This window comes from Sphaerodactylus townsendi, linkage group LG02, assembly GCF_021028975.2.
Source record: "Sphaerodactylus townsendi isolate TG3544 linkage group LG02, MPM_Stown_v2.3, whole genome shotgun sequence".
Lineage (NCBI taxonomy): Eukaryota > Metazoa > Chordata > Lepidosauria > Squamata > Sphaerodactylidae > Sphaerodactylus > Sphaerodactylus townsendi.
In genome coordinates this window covers 138,702,027-138,728,539 of record NC_059426.1, presented here as the reverse complement: position 1 = coordinate 138,728,539, position 26,513 = coordinate 138,702,027, and the positions used below count along the sequence as shown (strand labels likewise).

At 41.1% G+C, this 26,513-nt stretch overlaps 1 protein-coding gene across 14 annotated transcripts in view; it reads left to right on the top strand.

The window, feature by feature from the left end:
- The window catches only part of RALGAPA1 (Ral GTPase activating protein catalytic subunit alpha 1), a 149,595-nt gene that overhangs the window by 7,623 nt on the left and 115,459 nt on the right, over positions 1-26,513 (top strand). For all 14 annotated transcript variants that reach the window (XM_048484823.1, XM_048484822.1, XM_048484817.1 and 11 more), the window contains exons 2-14: positions 6,535-6,645; positions 9,595-9,644; positions 10,466-10,523; positions 11,031-11,074; positions 11,238-11,415; positions 13,706-13,821; positions 15,992-16,130; positions 17,366-17,574; positions 18,803-19,042; positions 19,944-20,135; positions 22,746-22,883; positions 24,577-24,725; positions 26,045-26,174. In XM_048484823.1, coding sequence (XP_048340780.1) covers positions 6,535-6,645; positions 9,595-9,644; positions 10,466-10,523; positions 11,031-11,074; positions 11,238-11,415; positions 13,706-13,821; positions 15,992-16,130; positions 17,366-17,574; positions 18,803-19,042; positions 19,944-20,135; positions 22,746-22,883; positions 24,577-24,725; positions 26,045-26,174 — 1,754 coding nt within the window. The remainder of the gene's footprint in view (positions 1-6,534; positions 6,646-9,594; positions 9,645-10,465; positions 10,524-11,030; positions 11,075-11,237; positions 11,416-13,705; positions 13,822-15,991; positions 16,131-17,365; positions 17,575-18,802; positions 19,043-19,943; positions 20,136-22,745; positions 22,884-24,576; positions 24,726-26,044; positions 26,175-26,513) is intronic.

Below are 26,513 nucleotides of genomic sequence, written 5' to 3'. Positions count from 1 at the left end.
GGAGGAGACTTGGTAGTGATTTGTACACGTTTGAAGTTCCCAAATGGCATGTTGGACTGTTGTGCCCAAGGAGTGGCATTGCTTTCAAGCCAGTGTGTACAAAACTATTTCAGAAGGGCACGTGAATGGAAAATTGAAGGCTATTAGTAGTAGCCTCTGTGCAGAAGCAAGCTTCGACATTTACATACACTTTCAAAAAGAACAGCTAGTGTGCTCGTTGGTTGCCCTGAGTTGTTTAATATTCTCTTAACAAAGGCAACGAATTGAGGAATGAACAGGTAGACTTCATTCAGACTGCTGACCCATCTATTTTGACTAGCACCAGCTTTCTAAGGAAGGAGCCTTTCTTAGTCCCTGAGATCTTACATTAATATTATTGTTATTAGTTTAAATGGAAGTATCAGAGATTGAACCCAGGACCGTTTGCATACAAATCAAATACTCTGCGACTGAGCTGTGTTCCATTCTTTATGAATGGAACCCTTTATGAACAAAGCCGTATACTTTGAAGAAACATCTCCATGTAAAAAGCAAAACGCTCTCCCAGGGTAATGTAGCATGTACGGTTGCAGTATTCTGTTCTGGAGAACTAGTAAAATACTAATTAGAAAACTGGACTAAGACTGCGGAAACCCAGCTTCGGATGCCTGCACCGTCAAGGAACTAAGTGGATAACCTTAAGCCATTTACTATTTCTCTGCTAATCTACATCACAAGGCTGTTGTCTGAACTGTCTCAACTAATCCTTCTCACAGGAACCACTGGAGGAAGGCAGAACAATGTTTCCACTGAGTTGAAGGGAAGGATAAACATGGGATAGACAGTTTCTGATTTCATACACTTTTTCTGCAGTGCTGAGCAGCAGAGGTGCAGGGTGAGAAAATGGCGGCCGGGGCAAAATGGCACCTGGACCAAAATGGCATCCGAGGACAAACGCCCCAGGGCGTTTGTCCTCAGATGTCCCCGTGGCATCTTCGCCATTTCTGAGTAGGAGAATTTTTGTTGTACAGAAGTTTGACATGTTGCTGTGACTCACTGCCCCCAAATACACATTGGTTAAGGCTGCATTGCTGTGGCAAGCAGGTCGATGTGGAACAAGTTTTGCTTTTTAGCATAGTTTTGCTTTTTAGCATAGATTGCCACGTATACGGATGTCACTACATAAAAATAGTATTTCTGTGAGTAATCCTTTAGAACTGAATTAGAGAAGATCAAGTGGAGGAGTGACTTGAAACCGTATTCAAAATAAAGCCATATCATAATACAGAATGGTGTGAAGTCAGTCTTTCACTACCATACCCTTTTAGCAAAATGAGTGTATTGAAAAATCTGTGTCCTTTACAGAACAGCACAAGGAGGAGATTGTGTACAGAGAAGACAGTTTAGAAGATTCATACTTATCTACAGTTGCCACATGTTACAGATGGCTATACTCAAATACCAAAGGTTTAGTTTATTTGAGGATCCTGTTTGTTTTTGTGGTCAGTGGTGTTCATTCTTAAAAATGGCTACAAAGTTAGAATCTGTTTTGAGCTTTAGCTGCCTTTTCATCCATTGGCTGTATGGAAACACTTCTGAGTTTCAGAAGCATTTATAAATATCTATGAATGCATGTTAGCATGAGCAAAGGTTCTTGCCAAGAACATTGTGTGTGATATTGTTAAGGTTCCCTAATGCTGAAGGTTGGACCTTAATTTTGTTGTTTTCTGTTACAGTTTTTGCTTTCTTTGAACTAATGCTGGACGCATATTTTCCACACAAAAAGATTATCTGTCCAAGCTGGGTGGTTTGAAAGTTTTGTGAAAAGGAAAATGAGGTTTCATTGATCGTGTCATAGTAATACTTGTATTTGTTTGTTCAAAACAAATATTCTGTATTCACCATCGCTAATTGATTTCCAGTGGTAAAAATGTATCTTCCATAGTTAACCCCAGGAATCATCCAAGAAAAATTTAGACTCACTGCTTTCTGAAGAATGTGGCAGGTGTGTGTTCATTGCTGACAGTTTGGTGCAGTTTGGTTTCCAAATATCTGCTTTAGCAATTCCTGTGCAACAGCGCAGAGCAGTAGCTGCTATCACAGACTGTTCGGAAGCTGTGTTTTGTTTTCTTTTTTGATCCCCTCTGTGTTGGCTGGAATTTGCACAGGAAGTAGGGCCTCTTTGAACTAGAGTAATTACTACCCCAGACCGAAGGCGTGCACCTGGAGGCACACTGCTTGGCCGAGGGGATGGAAAACCTGAGGTTTGGCGCCTAGCCCAAGCGTATGAAGGCCACCCTCCACCATGACCAAACAATGATTTTTTGCACCAGCTCACAAAACACCTCCCACTCCCATCAAAACATACATGGCTCTCTCCCCACACAACTCTTTTCCTAATTTCTAATCTGGCAACAACCTATGAATTGGAGTTGTTAGCCTGAGAAAACAACTCAAAAACCAGTGCAAGTGGGAATTGATAGCATGTAAATCTCTCACAAATCACCCCAATTAAAACATTTACTAAACAAATGTCAGCATCATCTCTCTACAAGAAACACCTCCAGTGGGAATCCACCCTAAACAGAATCACTTTCAAGTGATTGTTTAAACTGAGGTCAAATTCTTCTTTTAAATCTACCTTAAAGGGAGAATCAGGTTCCCCGGATTAAAACAAAATTGAAAGTGATGCTAATTGAGATGAATCCTCTCACCCTGAAACAACATCACTTTTTTGGGGTTGAGATTTAGATGAAACAAGGCCAGCAAATTTAGAAACAGGTCAATCTGGACAAATTGGAGCTGTCCCGGATGAAATTGTCGGTTTAATATTCCTGCCCAAATATAAGGCAGAAATCTTGAATCTCTACCAAAGGTATTTGGGGTTTGGGGGAGTATTTTTTTGGGGGGGTTTTAGAGGAAGGCCTGCATGGGCGCATTTTAGCTATGTGACACCATGATTTCAGGACATCACATCCAGAGACTGTGCTGATGATACCACGCGAGAGTTTCAGGCGATGTTTGGTTCAGGGGCAGCAAAGTTATGGATGCCCAAATGGAATATGCCCCATCCCATTGTTTTCAATGGGGGCTAACCCTGAGATCTGGACTCTGCCCTTTGAGGACCATGGCTTTGGAATTCACCTGAACATAACTTCACCAAGCAGGAATTGTTTAATCCATGAAATAGTTAACAGATGATACCCTGAAATTTGCAGTATCACTAAGCTTTAAAACTACCTCGAAACTTCCAAAAAATTCTGGCCCAAGATTCTTTGTTTTGCCCAGTGACTTTTGCTCCATTGTAGCTAATGAGAGATTTCTGCAGGGCAGGGCTGCACATTTTTGCGAAAGATAGGGTGCCAGACTTTCAAGGTGGCTCCAAGAGGCCTTGAGTAATAGCATCGAAGCTTTGAGGTCAGACTTTTCTTCTGGAGTGGGGGGGGGGGGGGGGGGTTTAGAAGCGTTCTACAGAGAGAACTCAGCCCACAGGCTTTCTTAATGCAGGAATGAGCGGGAAATAAAATAAGCCTTTTGGGGGCCATAAGTTGAACCCCCCAAGCGAGGTTTTCCAAACCTGGATACTATTGCCGGAAGCCCTCCCGCAGACACCCTCGAGAATCTGGTGCACTCTATCTTTCAAAGAAATGTGCAGCCTGCCTACACACTCAGAAATTCCCCATTAGCTACCGTGGAGCAAAGTCACTACAAGGCTCCTAAAAGAATCTTGGGCGAGTTGTTGAGTTGCCTGAGAAGGGGTGTGTTGCAGAAGCTAGTAGGCTTTTCGAAATGTTTAAGGTATCATCTTGTTCATCAATTCTTATGTATACCCGCAGTTTGGTGAAGTTATGAATTCAGGGGGGACCCAAAGTTATGGTCCCTCAAATGGGCCAACCCCAAACATCTCCAGGATTTGCAGCTCCCATTGAAAACAAATGGGGATAGGGGCATGCACCAGCGGGGAGCCCATGGCTGCTGGACGAAACTATCACCAAATTTGGAGATGATATATCAGTAGAAGAATCATCTGGATGGTGCCTGAAATTTTGGTGCCGCTAGCGCTAAAATCGTAATGCGTACCAGCCGAGAGCAGTCAGCGCCAAAACACTTAAACATTAAAAACACACCCCTGGCAGGCCCTGAAATGTTGGCGCCCCCCGTAGCGACCAAATGGGAAGCATAGCCGGGAATAAAGGAGTACCCCCCCTGTCCCTGAGCAGGAGCAGCCACTTTGCTGAGACTGGTAGGAATAAAATCATCAAAAGCATTGGCTTAAAAAAATTAGTAATGCTGTTAGAACTTGTGTCAAGACCAAATACATAAAGTTATAAATATCCTACTGAAAGTTGCTGAATCATGGACTAGACAATCTGTTTTGCCTTCTGGAGCTGTGCTCTTCCTGCCTTATTTCTTTCCCACTTCCCCCAAGAGGTTGTGTGTTTGTGTGCTGTTTTTTAAGAGGCAAACACTGCAATTAGGACAGGAACATGGGAGAAACTGTTGTCTTTTACAACTGCAAGGCCATTATAGTGCAGTCTTGGTTTAGCTAGAACAGTGAAATAAAATAAAAACAAGACATAGAAGGAAAAAGCCATGCCTTTGGTAATTTATTGGGTTTGTGGTTTTGATTATTCTATATTTATTTGGCATTGTTAACTAACTTCAAACATGTCTGTGTAAGTACTCCAGATCTCTTGGTACAGTTTGCAGTAATATCCTTATTTATAGGTAATTATGAGTCTTTTATTCCTCAATGTATTGATGAATTATTCCTCAATGTCTTGCTTTTCCAAGAATGCAGCATCAGACTTTTGGAACAACTGGCGCTTACAAGATCCAGCATCCGTACTCATTTGTAACATTCCAAACAGTTAGGTTATTTACATCTGAAATTATTGGAGACATTTCTGCTACTAAGTTAAATGTTTGCCTGGATTATACCATATTGTATACAACAGTTGCCTGTGTTACCAGTTATACTATTTTTAAAATTGTTTGAAAAATCTGATATGATACTAACTTTTGTTTGCATACTTTGAACCAGGGGTCTTTAAACTATGGCCCTCCAGATGTTCATGAACTACAATTCCCATCAGTCCCTGCCAGCATGGCCAAGTGGTAGGGCTCATGGGAATTGTAGTCTATGAACATCTGGAGGCCCATAGTTTGAAGACCGCTGCTTTGAACAGTTCAGGTTATTAAATATATTGCAATAACTGTTACCATTTTACCAATATTCTCTTAAATTAAACCATCATTTTTGATGGATACTATATTAGCAGCTTATAAGTAAAAGAATTGGTAAAGACTGTATCAACATAATCTGGTCAATATACATGCTTAGTAATCTATGAAGTGAATTTTCATCTAATTTAATAATATTCAGTTTATTTTGTTGGTTTGTTGATTTTCAGGCCAAATATGCTTTCCTAGAAACCCATTTTTGTATTGGAATATTTTTCTTCTCCTTTGGTTTAATTTCCTGTCATTATTTATCTTCGCTGCTGCAAAAATATATTATGTAGCACGTACCCAGGCTCTTGCATTGTGCTTCAAAAACTGTCTTCTTCCCTGGTAATGCACATTGGTTTACTCCTGTTGTAACATAATTTACAATTCTGTTAGAGAAATCCATTGCATTGCAAGAATAAACGCAGAGACCAAATTCAAGAGATTTCTGTAGGACTTAAATGCTTTTTTTATAGGCATGGGTGGAATACCTGGATATTGACATTACTTGCATATTTACTGCACCTATAAAAAGTGATAGTTCTTCAGTGTCTTGTTCATGCTAACGAAGAGTTGTTTGGATTGTATGGAAGAAACACAAAGTTGTGACAGAATGTGGGATAGAACGTAACTGAAGAGATTAATGTCAGACAGCAATATAGGTTGATAATTCAAGGGCATTGTTATTCTTCATGAAAAAGATTTAATGTTTGATAAGATACATGTTAACCTATAAAGTGGTATTCCTTGAACGCAAACAGATGCACTAAGAGCAGCAGTGGCGTAGTGGTTAAGAGCAGGTGTACTGTAATCTGGAGGAACCGGGTTTGATTCCCTGCTCTGCCGCCTGAGCTGTGCAGGCTTATCTGAGGAATTCAGATTAGCCTGTACGCTCCAACACACGCCAGCTGGGTGACCTTGGGCTAGTCACAGTTCTTCTGAGCTCTCTCAGCCCCACCTACCTCACAGGGTGTTTGTTGTGAGGGGGGAAGGAAGAGGAGTTTGTAAGCCCCTTTGAGTCTCCTTGCAGGAGAGAAGGGGGGGGATATAAATCCAACTCTTCTTATTCAGATAGAATGTATTTCCTATTTTTTCTCTCTATAAAGTTGGCAGTTCTATTGCAGAGCCATAAATCTCCCAATCTACCGCTATTAAATTATGAATGTCATGTCAAATAAAATGCTCCTCTTGTACTAGTAGAACAGGTTACCTGAGATTTTAGTGTTTGTTTGCATTACTACACTGAAATTTGCTTATGTTTTGCCACTCGGTGGTGTTAAACGTTTTGCCATACTGTGATACTGAAATGTTCTGTTTATTTTTCAGAAAATGCAGAGTCTATAGATCTTAAGCAGTTTTTTGACCTGCACTTTTCCCACATATATTATGTGTTCTTTGAAAATTTTGTGACTATTGAAATAAGTCTGAAGCAGAAAGGTAAGAAAAAAACATGATTTGCAGTTTCAGTTATTGGGCATAATGTTTATTAAATGTACTGCCTAATGCTTTTATTCCTTCTGCATTGTCCTAATTTTGAAAACATGTTTTTGATATACATTTATTAAATTGCAATGCTAACAAAAAGCTTGTGTATAATTTTTTAACTTGTGGATATCGACCTGACTGGTTCCGAGTACCTTTTAGAAGCTATCTCCTAAAGGTGGCGAAATGTCTTTTAAAAAGACATTTTCTCAACTTTTGAGAAAATGAAATATGAAGTGGTCTTTAATTTCTTGTGAGGTGCAGGTTTTGCTTTTTAGCTTTGTTTGGGCTGATGTACTTTTTTAGTAATCTAGATTTACGGCTTAATATTTCAAAGTATAATGTTAACGTCTGCCAGGGATTTAATAATTGGTGGGTGGGGAATGATTAAATGGCCAGAGACCACCAATTCCTAATAATAGGAATTTATGGAAGGCATCTTTGCAGTTCTCTAGTTCACTGTCTGTGCCAAAAGAGGAGGGATGACAGAGAGAGATGTTAATGAGAGTTTTTACTAGGGAGGAAGAAATGACAGAAATACTCCTTCTTTTGCATGAGCTCTTGATATGCTGGTCCAAGAATAGGGAGGGATAATTATGCCAATTTTTCCACTTTGCTGTATCCACTTTGACTACAATGAGTGAACTGGAGGCTCCCTTGCCGTCTTCCGGCCCTTGTTTGGCCCAGTTCTCCCTGCTCTCCGAGGCCGCTGTTGACAGGGCCCTGGCTGCTGTTAGACCTACTACCTGCCCTCTGGATCCGTGCCCCTCCTGGCTTATTAAAACCTGCCGGGCGGAGCTACGACCCCATCTGTTGAATATCATCAATAGCTCCCTTGAGGCAAGGAGTTTTTTCGGATGGGTTGAAGGAGGCAGTGGGTCCGCCCACTCTTGAAAAAGACCATCCGTTAGATCCAGGGGATCCCTGGCCAATTACCGCCCGTCTCGAGATCTTTCGTTTCTGGGAAGTGTAATTGAGAGAGTGGTGTTGGAGCAGCTTCAGGGCTTCCTGGATGACACATCGGCCTTTTGACCCCCTTCCAGTCCGGCTTCCTTGCTGCAGAGCACGGGGCCAGGAGAGCAGTTCGTCGCCTGCGTCACAGATGCAGCTCCGTATGCACGAAACTTGACCAAAGAGCGGATGCGGCTGCTGCTGGTTTTGTTAGACCTTAGCATAGCGTTTTGATGTAGAGTGCGATCCGCGACCTTTTTGAAGCCCACCGCCTGGCCGTTTCCGGGATCACGGGGCACTGTCAGCTTCAATGGATTGCCTGCGTTTTCTGCTCACGGGACCGTTGCCAGCCAAAGTGTGGTCTTGAGGGACCAAAAGCCTCTCCGGAGGTGCCCACTTCAATGAGTAGGGGTGCCTCAGGGGCGCTGCTTTATCCCCGCTATTATTCTTTATCTATATCGACCACTTGCTCAGCTGAGTGCGGAGCTTTTGGGCTGATTTGTCACCGATATGCGCTGATGACACTCCAGCTCTCATTCTCTGTTGATGGAGGGGGGAGCTGTATCACGGCCCCTGCAGCTCTACAGCATTGTTTGGAAGGCTGGTCGCAGCTGGTTGAGATTACAGCAGAGCAGGCTGAAACTGAATCCATCCCGAGAGAAGCGGAGGAATCCTTTGGCTGGAGCGCGGGGGGGGGGGGGGGGAGGCAGAGGGGATTTCCAGCCGCCCGAGGAGTGGGGAGGAGGGGACCATTTTGGCGCCGGCCCCCTCTGTCCGCGAAGTCCTGGGGGGGTCCACCTGGATTACGTCTCTTTCAATGGGGACCCAGGTGGCCCTTGCTTAACCAGGACTGCATTTTTTTCCCATCTTTGGCAGGCCCGAAGCTGGCTGGCCCCTTCCTCTCTCAGAGCAGACCTGTGCCGCACTGTGATACATGCAGCGGTCACCTCCGGAGGCTTGACTATTGTAACTTCGCTCTGGCGGAGCCTTCCCTTCGCTGCCTGATTCCGGAAACTGAAACTAGTGTCCAACGTAATGCAGTAGCGTTTGCTCCACAGGGGAAGCCTTCTGCTGATCATATTCAACCTGTGCTTTCGCCAAGCTGCACTACAGCTTTCCAGTGGAATTCGAATCTACATCTTCCAAAGGTGTAGGTTTTAACCTTTAAGGCCTTACAGCGGCCTGGGACCCTGCGATATCTGAGAGACCGCGTACACCCCACTTAATATGCCCCTACTCGGCACTCTGCGATCAGCAGAGGCCAATTTACTAGGCGGTTCCTGGCCCTCGATGATCGCGGCTAGCGCCTCCATACGGGGCCAGGACCAGCTTTACGGCCCTGGCCCCAGCCTGAGTGGAACACTCTTCCTCCAGCGCTGTCCAGGCCCTGCGGGACCTTGATGAAGTTCCGCAGGGCCTGGCATGGTAAAACCGAGTTGTTCCACCGGATTTGCTGGAGTGTCCAGTTAAGCTGAGTGGCGCCCCCTTCCCCTCCCCTCTCCTTCCCCTGCATCTTCTTGCACATACCATCTGTTGCACTTTACCACCCTATTATCCTCCCAGAGAGGAACCTGGCCCCTCCTTTTCTTTTACTGGGGTGATCCTAGAATTGAATTGGCCCATAATAGGGCACCTATTATGATGCTAACCGCTGTTTTTAAGTAGCTTTTAATGGTTTTTAGTGTTATATTGTTGTTATCGATTTAATTAATTGTATATGTGAATGTTGTTCACCGCCCAGAGCCCCCAGGGGATGGGGCGGTTTATAAATCGAAACAATAAATAAATAAATAAATAAATAAACGCCTCGAGGTCATCTTTTCAGAGGCAGGAGGGACTTGTGTGTGAAGAAGATCACTTCTGTAACTTGCTTTGTTCGTAGCAGTAGAATAATTTTTTATCCATAGTTATAATCTTGTTATTGTTGAAAAGTGTCCTCTTTTTTAATTGTAGGACACAAGTCACAGAGAGAAGAACTAGATGCTATACTTTTTATTTTTGAGGTGAGATTTTTGTAAATGTTGATCATTATATTCAAATTTAGTATATATTCTGATGATCTCATGTTTATTCTTGTTGGTCAAGTAATACTTTTGAAATAATCATGGGGTTAATGTCCCATGATTCAATAATGTAACTATATTTCAATTGGGCAGCTGCATCCAAGAGCCCAGGTAGCTGGCTGCAGCCCTGCTGTTCCCATAGGGACTTTCTGGCAGCGTGGGAAGACTTGCAAAGCAAAAAAAGCCTCCCCACTGCCAAGAAGCCCCCATTTGCCTTAATAGATGTACTGGATTAAGTCTTAGGTGCTGTAAGTCTAAAGTCCTGGCCACTGGCTTAAGGCGGTGAATGACCAAGAGGTAGCTGACTACTGTTGGCTCCTCCCCTGCCCTGCCCTCACTACACTGGGACAGCAGCAGGGAACTTGGGATTCTGGCACCCCGTTCCAGTGCCAAGTAGGGCCCCCGCGGCTGCACACCAGCGGAATCACCTCTCTGCTGGGTCAAGTCAAGTGCACCGGGGAGGGCAAATTTGCTGGGCCAGCCATGCACCACTTCCATGGGCAGATTTCCCTCTATGCCGCACACCCCCCCACCCTGTTGGCGTTATTCCATTGCAAGCAATTCACCTTGTCTAGAAGGCTGCCCTGGAAAATTTAGTCTAAATTACCAAAAGTAGTTGGAACACATCTGAGAGTCTGAAAACAGGATCTTACAATCAAAGTAAGGATACCTTGAGTTATTTTAAAAATAAGCATGGATCCAATAATGGAGATTTTTAGCTATAACTATATTGTGTCTTTGTTGACTTTTGATTTTTGTAGAAAATTTTACAACTTCTTCCAGAAAGAATTCATCAAAGATGGCAATTTCACAGTATTGGTAGGTGTTGCAACACTATTTTTAATAATGTAGTTTGAAGCAATTAGTAGTTTTGACCAGCAGCAAAACTATAAATTGAAAATGTTTCTTACAAAGTATTAGCAATTCTCATATCAAATATTCTGGATGGGAGGCTTCAGATGTTGTAGATTAAAGCAGAGATGGTTTGTCGATGGCGCATGAGTGGGTCCTGGTTCCAGAATAATTGTGTTTTACCTACAAAATTTTAATCAGATGTTGACCAAATTTTCAGTTATAAAGGGTCTTCAGAAATGGCAATGGAGCAAAGTGGGAATATACTGTTGCAGCAGACAATTCTAAAGTATCAAGAAGGTGGATCTTTTCTCACTTCTGGCTCTGAGCTTAATGCCAGAGGATATAAAGTTCACCAAGAACAATCCTGAGATTGCCAAGGGCTTGCTAAAAGATTTTAGCAAGTCTGACCGAGGTCTCTCACAAGTTAACCACAAAGCAACAAATACTGAATGTATGCTTTTCCCCCCTCAGGCTTAATTTTAAAGAAGTTACTTCACACAGGGAATTCTTTAAAGGTACGGCTGATCATCTTAAAATATTCATTATTTTATAGTGTTTCTAATACTGGGTCTAGTCTTAATGAAGCTTTTCAAGATGCCATATTTTCCCACAGGACTCTTACAGCAGTTGAAATAGTCTTTTGTGCAAGTATAATTAAAATATGTTATTTTTTTACAGATTCGTCGTGAAGGTGTACGTCTCTTCCTCTTATGGTTGCAAGCCCTTCAAAATAATTGTAGTAAAGAGCAACTGTGTACGTTTTCTTGTTTAATTCCTGGATTTCCACCACCACAGTCTGAATATGGACCTCGAACTCTAGATAATCTAATTAATCCTGTTCTAAATGTCCAAGAAAGTAAGTACTTAGCAGTTTTGTGTAAGCCGTGTGTTGACTTTTGTTATCAGATTATCTTGGGTAAATTCAGTGAAGAATACATGAATTATTTGAACTTACTGAGCCAGAATGCTTCTTAAAAAGCATCAAATAAGAACTCTTTCCCTTACATTTGTTGTATCACTCAGTGATAGGTTAATGTCCCCTGGTGCATTTCAGAATTGAACCTCAAATCGAACCGTTTTCCAAAGCACAATGGGAAAATAATTAATAACTTCTTTGTAGTCCCTGTGCCTCACACAGACAGACTTGTCTCAGGGCTCCTAATCTAAAGAGTCTTGAGAAATGTATTTACAAGGGCCAGTGTTGTCTGTTGTAACAGTTGATGCTCCCCCCAAAACTTTGTCGTTTGGGATGTTACTGTTTCAGTTTTCCAGCAGGTAGGGATGGGTTTTTCTCCTGCTCCAATTAAACTCTGAACTGGGTAAGAATTATTCTTAGAGCTATAATGTTTGTCTCCCGTTTCAAGCAAGTATTTTGAGCTGCCAAAGCTTGTACACTGAGCCAAGAAAGTATGAACTTAGCACTGAGTAAATAATTCCAGTGGATTGGTTGTGGTGGGTTTTCCGGGCTGTGTGGCCATGGTCTGGTAGATCTTGTTCCTAACGTTTTGCCTGCATCTGTGGCTGGCATCTTCAGAGGTGTATCACACAGAGAAGTCTGTTACACACTCTGTCTGGTTTTTACCTGGCCTCTTGAATGTGGCTGCCCAGACAGAGTGTGTAACAGACTTCTCTGTGTGATACACCTCTGAAGATGCCAGCCACAGATGCAGGCAAAACGTTAGGAACAAGATCTACCAGACCCAATAACCCAGCCTGTAACAATTCCTAACTCAGACTCAGTTGACATCTGGCAGTGGCCTAATTGACAATTCCAGTGGAGTTTATGCAGAAATGGCTCTTGATGTGTTTGTGCTTTCATAAGCAGAAAATTCTCATTTTTGAAAATGCATGCTCCTTCATCCTTTTATAAGCTGTGCTGAGGCTTCTTAATCTAGAACAGACCTGAGGTCCAATGTTGTTGATCTGTGGTCTATGTGTATGATTCTAAGCTTGTTAATTTCTGAGGAAGTTCAACTGAACTCTTTTGAAACATTTTCAAGGGTCCAGGCTCGAGAGTAATAACTGCAAACATGGTGTTGTTTTTTGGGGGTCCTGCTGTGCCTCCAAAGGGTGTTGTTGAGTTCTCTTCTCCAGCCACTCCCCTTTGGGGCATTCACAGATTGCAGAACTGATATTATGTAGAAGGAAAAATCAGTTTGTGAGTTTTCTCTCTAGTTTTCTCTCTATTTTCTAGCCTTGAATAAAAGAGGGAGGGCATGCATTTTTTTGGCAGAAGCAGTTCTCATTTTGCAACCCATTGCATGTCCAAGAAGGCAACAGGGCATAAAGATGAAGCCTTGCTGAGTACTGTGATGATCTGTCTTGTATAGTGGGCATTTGGATATTTTAATATCCTGGCTGGTATATGACTGAGCACAGCATTGCAATAAATGTATTGAGTTGATAGCAATGTTTTCTTTAATTATGCATTTTGTGTAGTTTTGGGCTTATATATACATATTGCCATTAATTTATGAAGACCCAGTAGGTCTTTATGATTTATGAAGACCCAGTGTCAGGACTGCGCCATCCTTGGCCTGGCAAATTGCACATACTCAGCTCTGCTGCCGATGGCCCAGCCGTTTTCACCGCTCAAGGCCATGAGGCCTCTTTCCTTTGTTTGCATGTAACTAGTTCAATAGCTCTTGACGATTTCTCCTTATCTGTCTTTCAAAGCGAATAACCTGCCTGTCCCAAAACAATGTCTCTTTCTCACTGTCCTGTCACATGCTGATATTATGGGAATGCAAGGGTGGGGGGATTGTGGGTTGAACCAAATTGTAACCTTTAGGTATATATTGGGGCCAGAGAGCCAAACCCCCAGTTTCGGCTATCTGGCCGTTGGGCTGACACGGTTCTGAATAAAGCTCTTGAACCTACCTTGAGTCTTATTACTGACTGGAGTACCAGACCCTTACACCCAGTAGGTTTTCCTTCATGGTCTCCCATCCAAGTGCTGACCAAACCCAACCCTGCTTAGCTTCCGAGATCTGATGAGATTGGGCTAGCCTGCCCTGTCCAGGTTAGGATGTTTTGGGCTTACTGATTTGGGAAAAATATCCCAAAGAAATGACAGCTATATAGTTTATTACCTTTCTTAATAAAATTTATAAAATTTGACAGCTTTTGCTTCTTTTGTTGAACAGCACAAGTTACAGTAGAAGAAATTACTCCACTAGTCCCTCCACAATCAGGAGATAAAGGACAGGATGATCTAACAAGCTATTTTTTAGAAGCACTTTTGAAATATATGGTGATTCAGGTATGTAGAGGTGCCTGCGTTTTCTCGGGTAACTGATTTCCAGCTATAATTTTGATGCTTTTGTTGACTGTGCAATTTCTACTCCAGTAACATTTTTTTCCTATCCAAATTTGTCTGTTAAGGTTTGGCAATTTAGCCACACTGAAATGTGTACTATGTGTCATCAAGTTACTTCTGACTTGTGGCTACCATATGAATTAATTACCTCCAAAATCTCCTATCATTACATTGAAATGGATAGAACTTCCTTCTTGATTCAGGTTTCTTGTAATAAACCAGAACTTTGAAAACATCTTAGTGGCAATTTAGAAACTTAGGAACTAGTTATGAACCCTCCTTCCATCATTGTTATTACTTTGTGTGCTTTGTGAAATTCTTCTTGCTCTTCATATTCAGTAAAATTAGATATTTGTCCCTCATCTTACTATATAATTGAATAACATGTTTCCAAGAACGAACCAGAAAAAGCGAAGGACTCTGGGAGATGTAGTCCAGAGGATCCGATTTCTGATGTACAGAGGGACTGAAAGGACTACAACTCTCTGACTCCTTCTCACTCTGCTGGTAACACTTCTTAAAGTTTTGGGGCCCTTGCAGAGCTATCCTATTCCTTACCTGCGCCAACTCTCAAGTAAGTCAGCAGCAAGCCCGGCTCCAGCAGCCAGGATGGAGTAGGCCATGCTGCCCCATGCTGTTGAAGGGGAAAGGTGTCACTGCACGCAGAACTTTGACTGAGGCAGTGAGAGTGGGGAGAGACCTCACCACACAAACCCAGAACACTTCAGGCAAGATACTGGGGAGTGGTTGGGGGGGGGGGGCGGGGGGAAGAGAAAGAAAGAAAGAGTTGAAGTAGAGGCAAAAAGACAATGAATGCTGGGGAAAGGCAGAAAGAGAAACAGAGAGCTAGGTTGGGTGGCCAGAAAGAGAGAATAAAAGCTGGGTTAAGGTGGCAGAAACATAGGCAACAGAGAGGGTAGCAAGAAAGAGAGCTGGAATAAGTGGGCAGATAGAGATCTGGGTCAGGGGGGCAGAAAGAGAGTTGAGGTAGTGAGGCAGTAAGACAGAAGGAGAGAGCTGAGTTAGCAGTTAAAAGTTAAAGTTAAAAACCGAGCTGGGGTAGCAGGGCCAAATTAGAGAAGATTAAGAGAAGGGGTAGCAGGATGGAGAGTGAGAGGCAGAGAACCAGATGGAGAACAGAAGAAAAAACTGGGGGTAATGTCTTCTTGAGTCCCCACTTGTGCGTTCCCACTTGCTAGAGCCTGTTGTGTTTTTTCACACAACAGGCTCCCCATCCTCAAATGCACTCTGCTGGCTCCCCTGTCCTTTGCAAAGCCAGGATCCAGCTTTGCATATGGGGGTGTGCCTATGGAGATGGAGGGAACTCTTTCTCTTCACAGGCACTCTGCTAGCTCCCCTGCCCTTTACAAAGCCAGGATCCAGGTACCTTACATCTTTATCATAAATAACCGATTTAAAAATCATAAGCAATGTTATAGCTACTATGATAACATTTTATTAAATCCCAAAGCCATCTATTGTAGCAAGTATAGAGTGACCATTAGATTCAGGGATGAAACAGAATCCCCATGGCTGTATCACGTCTTAATTTTTCCCCTTCCCTTTTGTATCCAAGGAAAGAAATATCAGGAAGGTGTAATTTTCTGTCGTCCCTTCTTGGTTCATGTCTTTTTCAGGGAGCAAACCTAAGCAGGTCTACTCAGAGGTAAGCCCCATGTTATTGAAAGGGGCTCAGTCCCAGGAAAGTGCCTTTAGAATTGCATCCTTATTTTTATGGCAGCAGGGAAGAGATGGCTTTGTGAAGCCACACTGCTTTCCTGTTGGCTGTCACATCCATAATTGTTCTTCTTATTTCTGTTCTGGGAAAATGGGGTGGCAGCACAGCCCAAATTCCTGTGATTCATCTTACACAACACAATGTGTGGCTCTTGGCTTTATGCTGAGTATAGTATGCTGTTGTTGAACAGAAAAGTAGTTACAATTTCTGCATTATATATGTATACATTAAAGTTACAGAGAAAACAAATAGAGAACTTGTAAGTAAATGAAAATAAGTGTGTTAATGGTATTGCAAAGTTCTGATCCTGGAAACGTATTGCTTCACTGTATTTACTTACAAAATGAATGGAAGTAATCTAGTATTCTTTTTCAGGTAAAGAGTCTGGAATGGAAGAACAAAGAAAATCAAGAAAAGGGATTTTCATTCTTATTTTCACATTTTAAGAAATATTACTTGCCTTATATTTTTCCAAACATGTGTAAGGAAAGCAGCTTGTATAACCCTGTACTTGGTGAGCATTGCATCAGTGTCTTCAAGAAGCATGCATCATTTCGTAATATAATTTATGGCTGTTTTGCTCTCTTGGGTGCTTCCATGTATTAGGTCTTCTCCTGTGATTGTAACACTGCTGGTAGTATTATGTGAAGTTTACCCATATACAGATATTTCCCTGTCATGCTATATATTGCTTTCACATCCTGCACGTGAGCTTCCAAAGGCACCTGGTGGGCCACTGCGAGGAGCAGAGCGCTAGACTAGATGGACTCTGGTCTGATCCAGCAGGCTAGTTCTTATGTTCTTATATGGGAGTGGAAGCAATTGAAGAATGGTCAGTTCACAGCCATAATAAGTGTAATTATGAGTTTTTCATATTAAATTTGTTGACTTTAATCATAAATAAATTTAAAATTTCAATCTTACAACCTGAACTTCAGGACCTTTACTTAGGAATGAATCCTGTTTTGAATTGACTTGAGTGTAAATGCGAATAGCTATCACAGCCTTATTTTGTTTTGCTACTCTTTACCTTAAAGATCTTTCTGCATATTAGTATGAGACAGCTTTAAAATGTTGTTAGTAATATTCTTTTTACTTTTTAATGAAATATTTGTAACCATACTTTGCTATTTTGTATTTTGGAAGCATTAAAAGAAAAAAATGGTGATGGTGGTGGATACTTTTATGTAGATATACTTTTGAAACAGCTTGAGCTGTACATTAGATCTCTGTTAGTAAATGTGGGTTAACAGTGTGAATCTTTTTTAGTTATGCTATGTTTTACTCTTTGAGTAAAAAAGGTATAGAGTTCAATTGGAAATAAGTGTTATATGACATAATTTTATTATCCTGTAAATAGACCATATTTATTCAAATATTTATTCAAATAGACCATAAACAAGCTTTTCAGCAGTGAAGTAGTGGAAATTAACAATTCACTGTTGTCATTATTGTGATGGGTAGAATTCTGTATCCGCCTCTCATTCATCACAATGTTCAATGGCTGGTTAATGGAGGATAATACACAAAAAAATGTGTGTTGGTGAGTGGTTAGTAAAGCTATCACTTAACTGTTTATCACAGTTACGTTTCGTTAATAATTTGTTAATAATTTAGTAACTGTCTATCACAGTTATGTTTCGTTAATAATTTGTTAATAATTTCAAGTATCCCACAGCCTCAATGTGTTTGAGCTTTGATCTGTTTGCTTGTTTTTATCCTAACACTTAGACATTTCCTTCCCTACAGAGATGCCACAAATGAGACCAAAGCCACACTATATAATGGTAAAAAAAGATGCTGAAACCAATGAAGCAATATATTGCACAAAGGAACCTTTTCTTAAAGCTCGCGTAATTGTCATCCGGTGGTTGGTGTCTTTCTGGCTTGAGCCAAAACCACATGCAGGACCTCAGATTCCTGGCATGGAGGGTGAAATCGTGCCAAAGAATATTCAGGTAGAGCCAAAAAGGTGATAGGGAGCGGGGAAGTAAATAGGGGAGAAGCAGATCTTAATCTCTATGTGTGTTTGTTTATTTCAGTTTTAGCGTTGCCAACTCTGGGCTGGGAAAATCCTGGAGACCTTGGGGGTGAAGCCTGGGAGGAGAGGATGGAACTCAGCAGGGTATAATGCCATAGAGTCTGGCCTTCGAAACAGTCATTTTCTCCAAGGGATTTAATTGCTGTAGTCTGGAAATCAGTTGTAATTCCAGAAGATCTCTAGGCTCCACCTGGGCATAGGCAATCCTGTTGATCATATGTTTTTGCAGAAGGAACTCCAGGCAACTCATATTGTTCTTCTTTCCCTCCCCTTATATCCTTACAAGAATCCTGTGAGGTAGATTAAATTGAGAGTTATGGACCAAGGTTCTCTGGTGAACTTTGAGTGGGAATTCGGACCCAGTACTTTGTCCATTATACTTGTTATTTAAAAGCCTTTCCTCCAGTGTAACAGAAGCCCACACGTTTGCTTGCTATAGCTAGTATTCCTCTAGTGGGTGTGATGAGCCCTGGAGCAGAGGCGTTGAAGTGTCTCTGACCCTCAGGCATCATCTTGAAAGCACTGAGTGCCTCTGTAGGAAGAAACCTGCCTTTTTCCTGAGTTTGATACTAGGTAGCGATACAGAGTAATTCTGGACTTTCTTGCCCTTCAGAAGCATTCAAAATATATTTAAATTCAGTGTGATGTCACAGCAGAACATCCTCTGCAGTAGGGTGAGAAGCAGGTCATAGTGGTCATCTTTTACCCTGACTAGCAAGGTCAGCCAACATTTATGGACCACTGCACTGTGTAATAGTGTAATAAAGCCAGATCTTCTTATATGTGTGTGGAGGGAGAGTTCCATTGTCTGAAGAATAAGTCCCCTGATTCTTGCAGCACACACAGAGAGAGAGTTAGGTGAATGGTATAATAATCTTAGCATTTGTTTAAGGATGTTAATTTTTTTTCCCCGTTGAAGTGGGAGGTAAACAAATTGAAGCTGAAAGAATTAACTTCTGAGATGAGATTTGAACTGGGGATTTCTTGGCTGACAAATTGCACTTTTAGCCATGTACTGCACTGTACTGTAGATGTTTAAGGAACTTAAGCACTTGTACTATGCTTGAACTCTGTGCCTTGTATCACTTTACTCCACAGGAGAAGCCAACTTGGAGAATTATGTGTCTTGTCCTTTCTGGTTTCAGAGAGCAGCTGCTAGCCTGGTTTCTAGAGAAGACAGCAAAAGTGACAGTACAGATAGACCTGATAGAAGTACAGAGCCTGAACAATCTCATTCTAACACAAGCACCCTGACGGAGAGAGAACCTAGTTCCTCCAGCCTTTGCAGTATTGATGAAGAGCATCTCACAGATATTGAAATAGTCCGCAAAGTTTTTTCTTCCAAGAGAAGTAACGTTAACTTTCTTACAGAAATCTTTCGTCAGGTAAATTCTGTCTGCAAACAATAAGTTTGTGCAGGTCTATAGGTTAGCATTTTCCTTAATGTTTTCTTTATGCTAGCATTTGCTGTCAAAAATGTAAAGTTCCTCACTTGCCAGTCTCAGTAATTATATAGCATGGTGTTCATAAATTCATATTCAATGCCTATTTAAGTCAGAGGCAAAACTGCAGAATGTAATAATCTGTATAATTTGTAAGGAGATATGAAGAAATGTGTAGTATAAGTTTTTTTATAAGTAAGAGATTTGAGGATTGTCCCTTTTGGTAGCAGCAGTGAAGTCTCTGGCTTCTGTTGGTTGAACCAATGAGAGTGTTGTTGATTTTTCATAAACATTTTATCTTTCGAAGTCAGATGTTTGTCTCAGAATGTTTATGGCAGTATAAAATTTGCAAATTTTAAAGTGGATGTCAGTGGCTGAGGGAAAAACTCTTTTGGAAGGAGCTGTGTGGTTGAGAGCAAGGAGGCTTGAGGACTGAAAAGCTTGTGGGATGAGTTCCAAATTGAAGTATGGGGGTCACAGTTGCCCTATTTTGAGAATCAGGAACTTGGTGTATGAGACAAAAGTCTGAGAAGACAGGGAATTAATGGATTGTTTTGCGGGGGGGGGGGGAATGATGAGAGATTGTATGTTATTGAGGTGAAAGTAGGTACAAAACAGGAATTATGATAAGGCAGGGCAGCTGCCTGAGAGTCAAATAGACTGAAGGAAATGGAAAAGCAGAGGCCTGGTGAAACATGGTAAGGACATAAAGAAAAATGATCCTGAATAAAATGAGACTGCAGAATAACCTGGGAAGCAGTTGAGAAGGGTGAAATGCACAAACCTGTAATTGTAGTAAGGAGTATCTGTTCCGTAATAAATGCTCCGATTTTTCCCCTATTAGGCATTTTTATTGCCAATATGTGAAGCAGCAGCTATGAGGAAAGTGGTGAAAGTATATCAGGAGTGGATTCAACAAGAGGACAAGCCCTTATTTATGAAAGATCCAGAAGAAATAGTTTCCTCTTCAAACACGGATTGTGATGAAATCATGGTGGAACATAATTTATTGGAGAAGGGGCATGAAAGGGAGGAGGTAAAAATATTGAAATTACTTTAATTTATGTTTTCCAAAGTAATAAATGCATTTACCTTACTTCCATGGAGCAGCTACTTTTAATGTTGGAGATGGGGGAGGGAGCAGGCTGGGGGCTAAGGGTGCTGAGGTGTAGGATTGCAACTATCTGTTATATGATGTTCAAATGATGCTCCACTAAAGCACTTGAACACTTCTTAGATATCTTTTAATGTTCATCTGCATTACCTATGCCATCTTCTTTCTGCTTAAAATGAAATGGCACCAGTGCTGCTGTTTAAATCCTGTTTAAAGTACTCTTCATGATCTGGTTTTGGAGGCTAGTAGCATTTCTGATTCTATGGAGACCGCCCCATCTAGTGCTTAAGTGCTTAAGTAGCACCTTTTCAAATGCCTGAAGCTCTCAATTCATTTTCGTTTTGGCCAGGCACTTCATTGAGACTGCCCCCATATAATTGGAAATGCAGTGATAACTCTTGTTACCACAGACCCCTTCTTTTGGGGGTCAAGGCAGAGCAAAGTGAATTTCCTTAGTCTTCACCCCTTAGGTACAGGAGACAACTTCACAAGGCTTGGGGAGATCTTTTGTATATCATTGTCTGTTTAACAGTATAGGGAAGGGTAGTATCTCCCACAGACTGAAATCTTCCAGCTGGTGATAAGATAATTGGAGAAGGTGGTCAGACCTTCAGGTTGGAAGCAGTCCTTCTAGTAACTGGCTGCTTGATTACTTCTTAAACCAATCAAAAGACCTGTGTATCCAGAACCACAGCTATCAGTGCTAAGAAAAAAAGGTGTAGTGGTTAAGAGTGAAGCACTCTAATCTGGAGAACTAGATTTGTTCCACACTCCTGCACATGAAGCCTGCTGGTAACCTTGGACTTCATATGTAGTCACAGTGCTGTTTGAAATCTCTCAGCTCCATCTACCTCACAAAGTGTCTGTTGTGGAGAGAGAAAGTAAAGGGAATTGTAAGCTGCTTTGAGACTCCTGAAAGGTAGAGAAAAGAAGGGTATAAAAACCAATTCTTTTTCTTCTCTTCAAGTTGTTGGGCCAGAAGGGTTAATAGACAGTTTTATAGCACTTGTGAAAGTGAAGGAAATAAATGCATATTTCTTCCAGGTTTTTAGAGTTTTGATGGGAGCAGCCTTTCTTAATCCACTGATTGTGTTTTGTTCCTTATGTAGAATTTAAATTGGGTCTTAATCAGCTTGATATGAATACCCTTTCTCCTACATTAGGGCTTCAGTTGTCCAGCTGGTTATGTAGCAGAACTGCATATAGGGAGGGACTGTAGTCATGAAACTATATCTATCAGATAAACAGCAACAGCTTAACTGTTTATTAGAATTCCAGGCTTTGCAACTGTAAACTAATATTACAACTGTAGGAGAATGACACTTTAGACCCAACTGCGGGTGTGTCTTCTGTACAGTTGAGCAGAGTTATCCAGGAGCCACCCATTGTTGGTGAGCAGTTGTATCCAGACAGGGAGTTGGCTAGGACTTGGCTACGCTGGAGCGGTGGGCCTCCTGTCATCCAGGAAAGGGTGCAAAAAAATTATTTAGCCCCTGCCTGAATTATTGAGGGCATAACCTAACCAGCTGGATAACTTCGCCCTACTGTTCAGAATACACATTTATAGGCAAGTCCAGTGTCATTTAGCATTACTGCTCTTAAGGGATTGGATTTTTCTGTTAGCTATCAGTTCCACCAAGCAGTGCTCTCTGCTGATGATTTTCACATTGTTCTTTTAGTTTACACAATGCTTTACAGAACAACATAAGCAAAGAAAAATCTTTGCCCAGAGGAGCTTATTGTGGGGTGGGGGAAGAAAAGGGAAGTGAAGGTCAAGGGTAATGTTTCATTTGAGAAGGGGTATAAGGAGTATAAGGAGTTATAGTAGAGACCTCTAATACCTTTATGGTATAAGGAGTTATAGTAGAGACCTCTAATTAATCTACATCTGTTTATTTTTTCTTGGGGACAAGAATCCTTCGAACTACCTCATGTTAATCCTGTCGTTTCATAGTTCACAGCAGGTGATGCTGCTTTTATCAAAATCCACCTCATCTTTTGTCAAAATCCACCTCATCAGAAAAAAGTGGCATAGACTAAATATTGGGGCAAGGGGTTGTCATGATTCTGTTTAGTCGTGTCGGGTGATACTGTTGGAGGATCTGTTTGCATTATGTTTCCATTATCCTTGGGCAAAAGGTTTTGAAACTGTGGATGACTTAGGAACGCATGGCGGCTTCATGGAAATGCTAACCACAAGGATTAATGGCTTGCTATTAATGTAGAGCAGTAATCCCAGTAGCATTTCGAGATGATAGGGCCACAGGTCTCATGTTCACTAAATCCTGAAACAGTGTGTTGAACCTAAACCTTATCTTCCTAAGCATGTATATGTTGCTTTTGTTGGGAGTGTTGTGGTCTTTTATACTACAGTTTTATTCTGTTTTCATTTTGTAGCTTGTTCTGGGGCCTTGTTGGTTCCCTACCTTGGGCCAGCTAGAAAGGCAGGTTAAAAATATTTTAAATAAATAAATAGAAAGAAAAAATATATTCCTCTCTCTTTGTGTGCGTGTGTGTGTGTGTGTGTGTTAGGAAACAATGAATAACTCTGGTCCCATTCGAAATTCAAGTTGGCCCAGAAATGACTGTTACCAGGATGCTCCCCATAAAGTATCTGATTTGGATGCCATTGAACAAGGTATACGAGCTGGAGTACAAGCAGTACTGCAAGTAAGAGACGCATTTCTCTTTTGTTTTTTTCTGTTTCATAGCAAATATTTTTGAAGTAAAATTGTTGCTACACAGCCCCTGAGCTTTGCCCATTCATTATGTGTTGTTCAGGATTTATATAGCTGTTGGCAATGGCAGACCAGTATCATCCCAGAGCTGCATTAGCAGAGCTTGAGGTACAAGGAACCTCATCCAAAGGAAAACTGACTGGAAAATGTGCCAAAATGATAGAAAACCAAGTGTTTTAAATTACCAAGCCAGAAACCAGTTATAAAGTGTGTCTGCCCTGGATGGGGCTTTCAGTAAGATTTTTTTAACATTGGAATGATGCTTGCGATGACCACTCTTATACCTTTGTAAATAAATATGATAGGTGCAAAATAATGTTTATTTCTTTTTTCCGTATTATATATTGCTGCCATGAGAAATTTAATTCCAAACCTTTTTTTATTTCCTCCTAAAGAAGTGTCTCTGAGCTTTAAAGCGGTTTTGAAATGATCCCACAGGATATGTCCTAAGATATAGACCAACATATTGTGCAGTTCATAACCACCATCAGATGAAAATCGGCAAATCTCACAGTAGGTGATAGTCCAACCCATTTACGAGCACTGGAGTCAGAGTGGTTGGCATGATGGCCCAGTACGTTAGGTACAACAGCTGATGAGCTTAAACACAAAGGCCCATGTCCCAAGGTACTTGTGTTTTCTTAGGCAGTATTACTGACTCTGAATGTATCTGCATCCACTGAGTATTGCATTGTACACATTTATTCAAAAGGTGTATAGTCTGTGCTCTTAATAATTAATTCCCAAGGAGGCCTAGCAAATCCTCTTCTATGCAGATTTCATAACTATAAAAACAGGTTGAAAGTACAGTATTAAATATAAGTAACCATAATAAAAACAATCTGTAATACCAGCATCAAAAAGCAGTAGAAGCAAGAATCAGATAATTAAAACATTGGCATCATCAACTGTCAGCAATAAAGAACACTTAAAATGAATTACAGTAATTATAAAACCTGCTAGGATTCAAGATGCAAGAGCCACACACCAGCATACATCAGCCTCAAGCACAAAAGATTTTTGCTAGAGTCAGTACATGTGTTTGGAAGCATACACAACTTTTCAGTTAACTGACACCAGCAGTGCATTCTTTGTAGTGAGATTTCAGATATATAGTTATCTTCAACTGTTTTAAGTGCATTTGGCAGCTATCTGGCTAAAGGGTGATGCAGGGGTCAGGGAGGGGAGAAGAGGCAAATTGCCACGGAAGGGCTGTGGGTAAGGAAATGCGTTGGTTCCTGACTTCTTAACAAGGAGCTATTGTTGCGTCTGCTTTTGTTTACAGTACACCAGTCCTAACGCACTTATTGCTTTACAGAACATGGTGTAGCTTTAGGAGTCCTTGGCATATTCTCTTGTACTCTGTGAATTCTTGTTTCTTGTATTCTGAATACCCAGTAAGTCTTTATGAGTGTCAAATTCCAGTTTTAATTCCAGTTTATTTCAACTGTGGCAATCAGGTGATCTAACCAGTGATGCTTCAACACATAAAAGTGTGCCAAATTAAACTCTGTTCTTCTGTTCCTGATCACACTGTTGATTCTGTAGTACAGATCTTATTAATGAATATATGGCACACTGAAGATAGCTTCTCAGGCTAATAGTTCTATTTTTTTTAATCACAGGTTTTTATAATAAATTCCTCAAATATATTTCTGCTTGAACCAGCAAATGAGATTAAAACTCTGTTGGATGAACATACTGACATGTGTAAGCGCATTCTGAATATCTACCGATACATGGTGGTACAAGTAACCATGGACAAGAAGACTTGGTAAAGTGTTTTGTATTTTAATAGCGTCTGCAATTTGTGTGCCACCCTGCCTGCAACCTGTCAGGATGATGTACGGGGCTGTCCCTGCTAGCCGTAGAATTCCATGGTGTGGTCTTTAACGAATAGCGTATCTCCCATCCTTGGCATTCTGAATTCCAAGCAAGAATAATGGAATGCCAATATTGATTTACCTGTTCACCATATTTTCATCAATTTAGCTATTCAGCAATGCCTCGTAAATTCCTGGCATGTACAGTGTTCATTGTTTGAGTAAAACTTTCCCGATGTGAAAAATAGCACATGCTGTGAATATATATGCACTTTACACAGTGATCTTAAGGATAATATGTTCCATAATTTTAAGAGTTTTCAGCTAAATTGCTGAAAATCAGTTGAAAAACGTAAAGAATTAGTAAAAGCCTCCAAAAATATTCTGTATCAAGAAGAAAAGGAGAAGTTAGGATTTATACCCCACCTTTCTCTCCTGTAAGGAGACTCAAGGTGACGTACAAGCTCCTTTTCCTTCCGCTCCCCACAACAGACTCTTTGTGAAGTAGGTGGGGCTGAAAGAGTTCTGAGAGAACTGTGACTAGCCCAAGGTCACCCAGCAGGAATGTAGGAGTATGGAAACACATCTGTTCACCAGATAAGCCTCTGCCACTCAGGTGGAGGAGTGGGAAATCAAACTTGGTTCTCCAGATTAGAATCCACCTGCTCTTAACCACTACACCACACTGGCTATCAGTTGTTATAGTCCATGTACCTCCCGCTTTGTGATTAATATAAGTTCAAGAACAATAATATTCTTACTATTGTTGGCATGGATGCTATGAAGGATGTCTCTATTGTGTTGTATGGCAGTGGTAGAGTTTATGTTACCTGGGAATAAACTCTGAACTGATTTGGGAACTTTACTAAAGTTAGGGACATATTTTCCCTTCCTAACATATTCTAGCAACTCTCTTGTTTTGTAGCCTGTTTGTGTAGAACATGGTATTTATCAAGTTGTTCCATTCTCTTTGACAATAAACATCTCAAAGAGGAGGATTAGAGGGTCGGAATCCTCTTCAACTTTTATTTTAACATTTCTACATGTAAAATAATTCAGAAGAAAAGAAGCATCAATTTATAATGGTCAGAACCTGTTGCAGTTCTAAGCGGAATTACACCCCTTTCATTGAAGTCAGTGCCCTCAGAATCGTGTAACTATTCTTTGAACTGCACTGTAAAAATCAAGGCTTTGTTAAAAGTCTTGATTTACCTCTCTTTTTTGGTAAATTACAGTCTGCCAATTAATATTATTTCATTTTGCTTTGCAGGGAACAGATGCTGCTTGTGTTGCTCAGGGTCACAGAATCGGTTTTGAAAATACCATCTCACATTTTTCTGCAATATCAAGGAAGAAAGAATTCAACTTTAGCAGGAAGGCTTGCTGGTCCTCTTTTCCAGGCAAATAAATAAATATTAATGTGATAAGAGTTCTAAGTTTGATTGTTCTCCATTCAGCTGTGTTGACTTACATTCAGCACTAGATTTTAGGAAGCATATTAAGGCCTGTTGAATGTTAGAATAGCAGCTGTAAATGTCCAGCTCTGAACAGCTTGCTGTTAAGTAATTTTGTATAATGTTAAAATAATTATTGATGGTCCCTGATGTTGCCTAAATCTAAGCAGCATTATGACTGGGCTCCTTCATGGACTATGTGACTTTCAGCTTCAAGTGTCAATGTTGGGCATGTTTTTGAAAGGAACACGTTCATGTTTGTTGTAGGCACACAGTTTTGTTGGC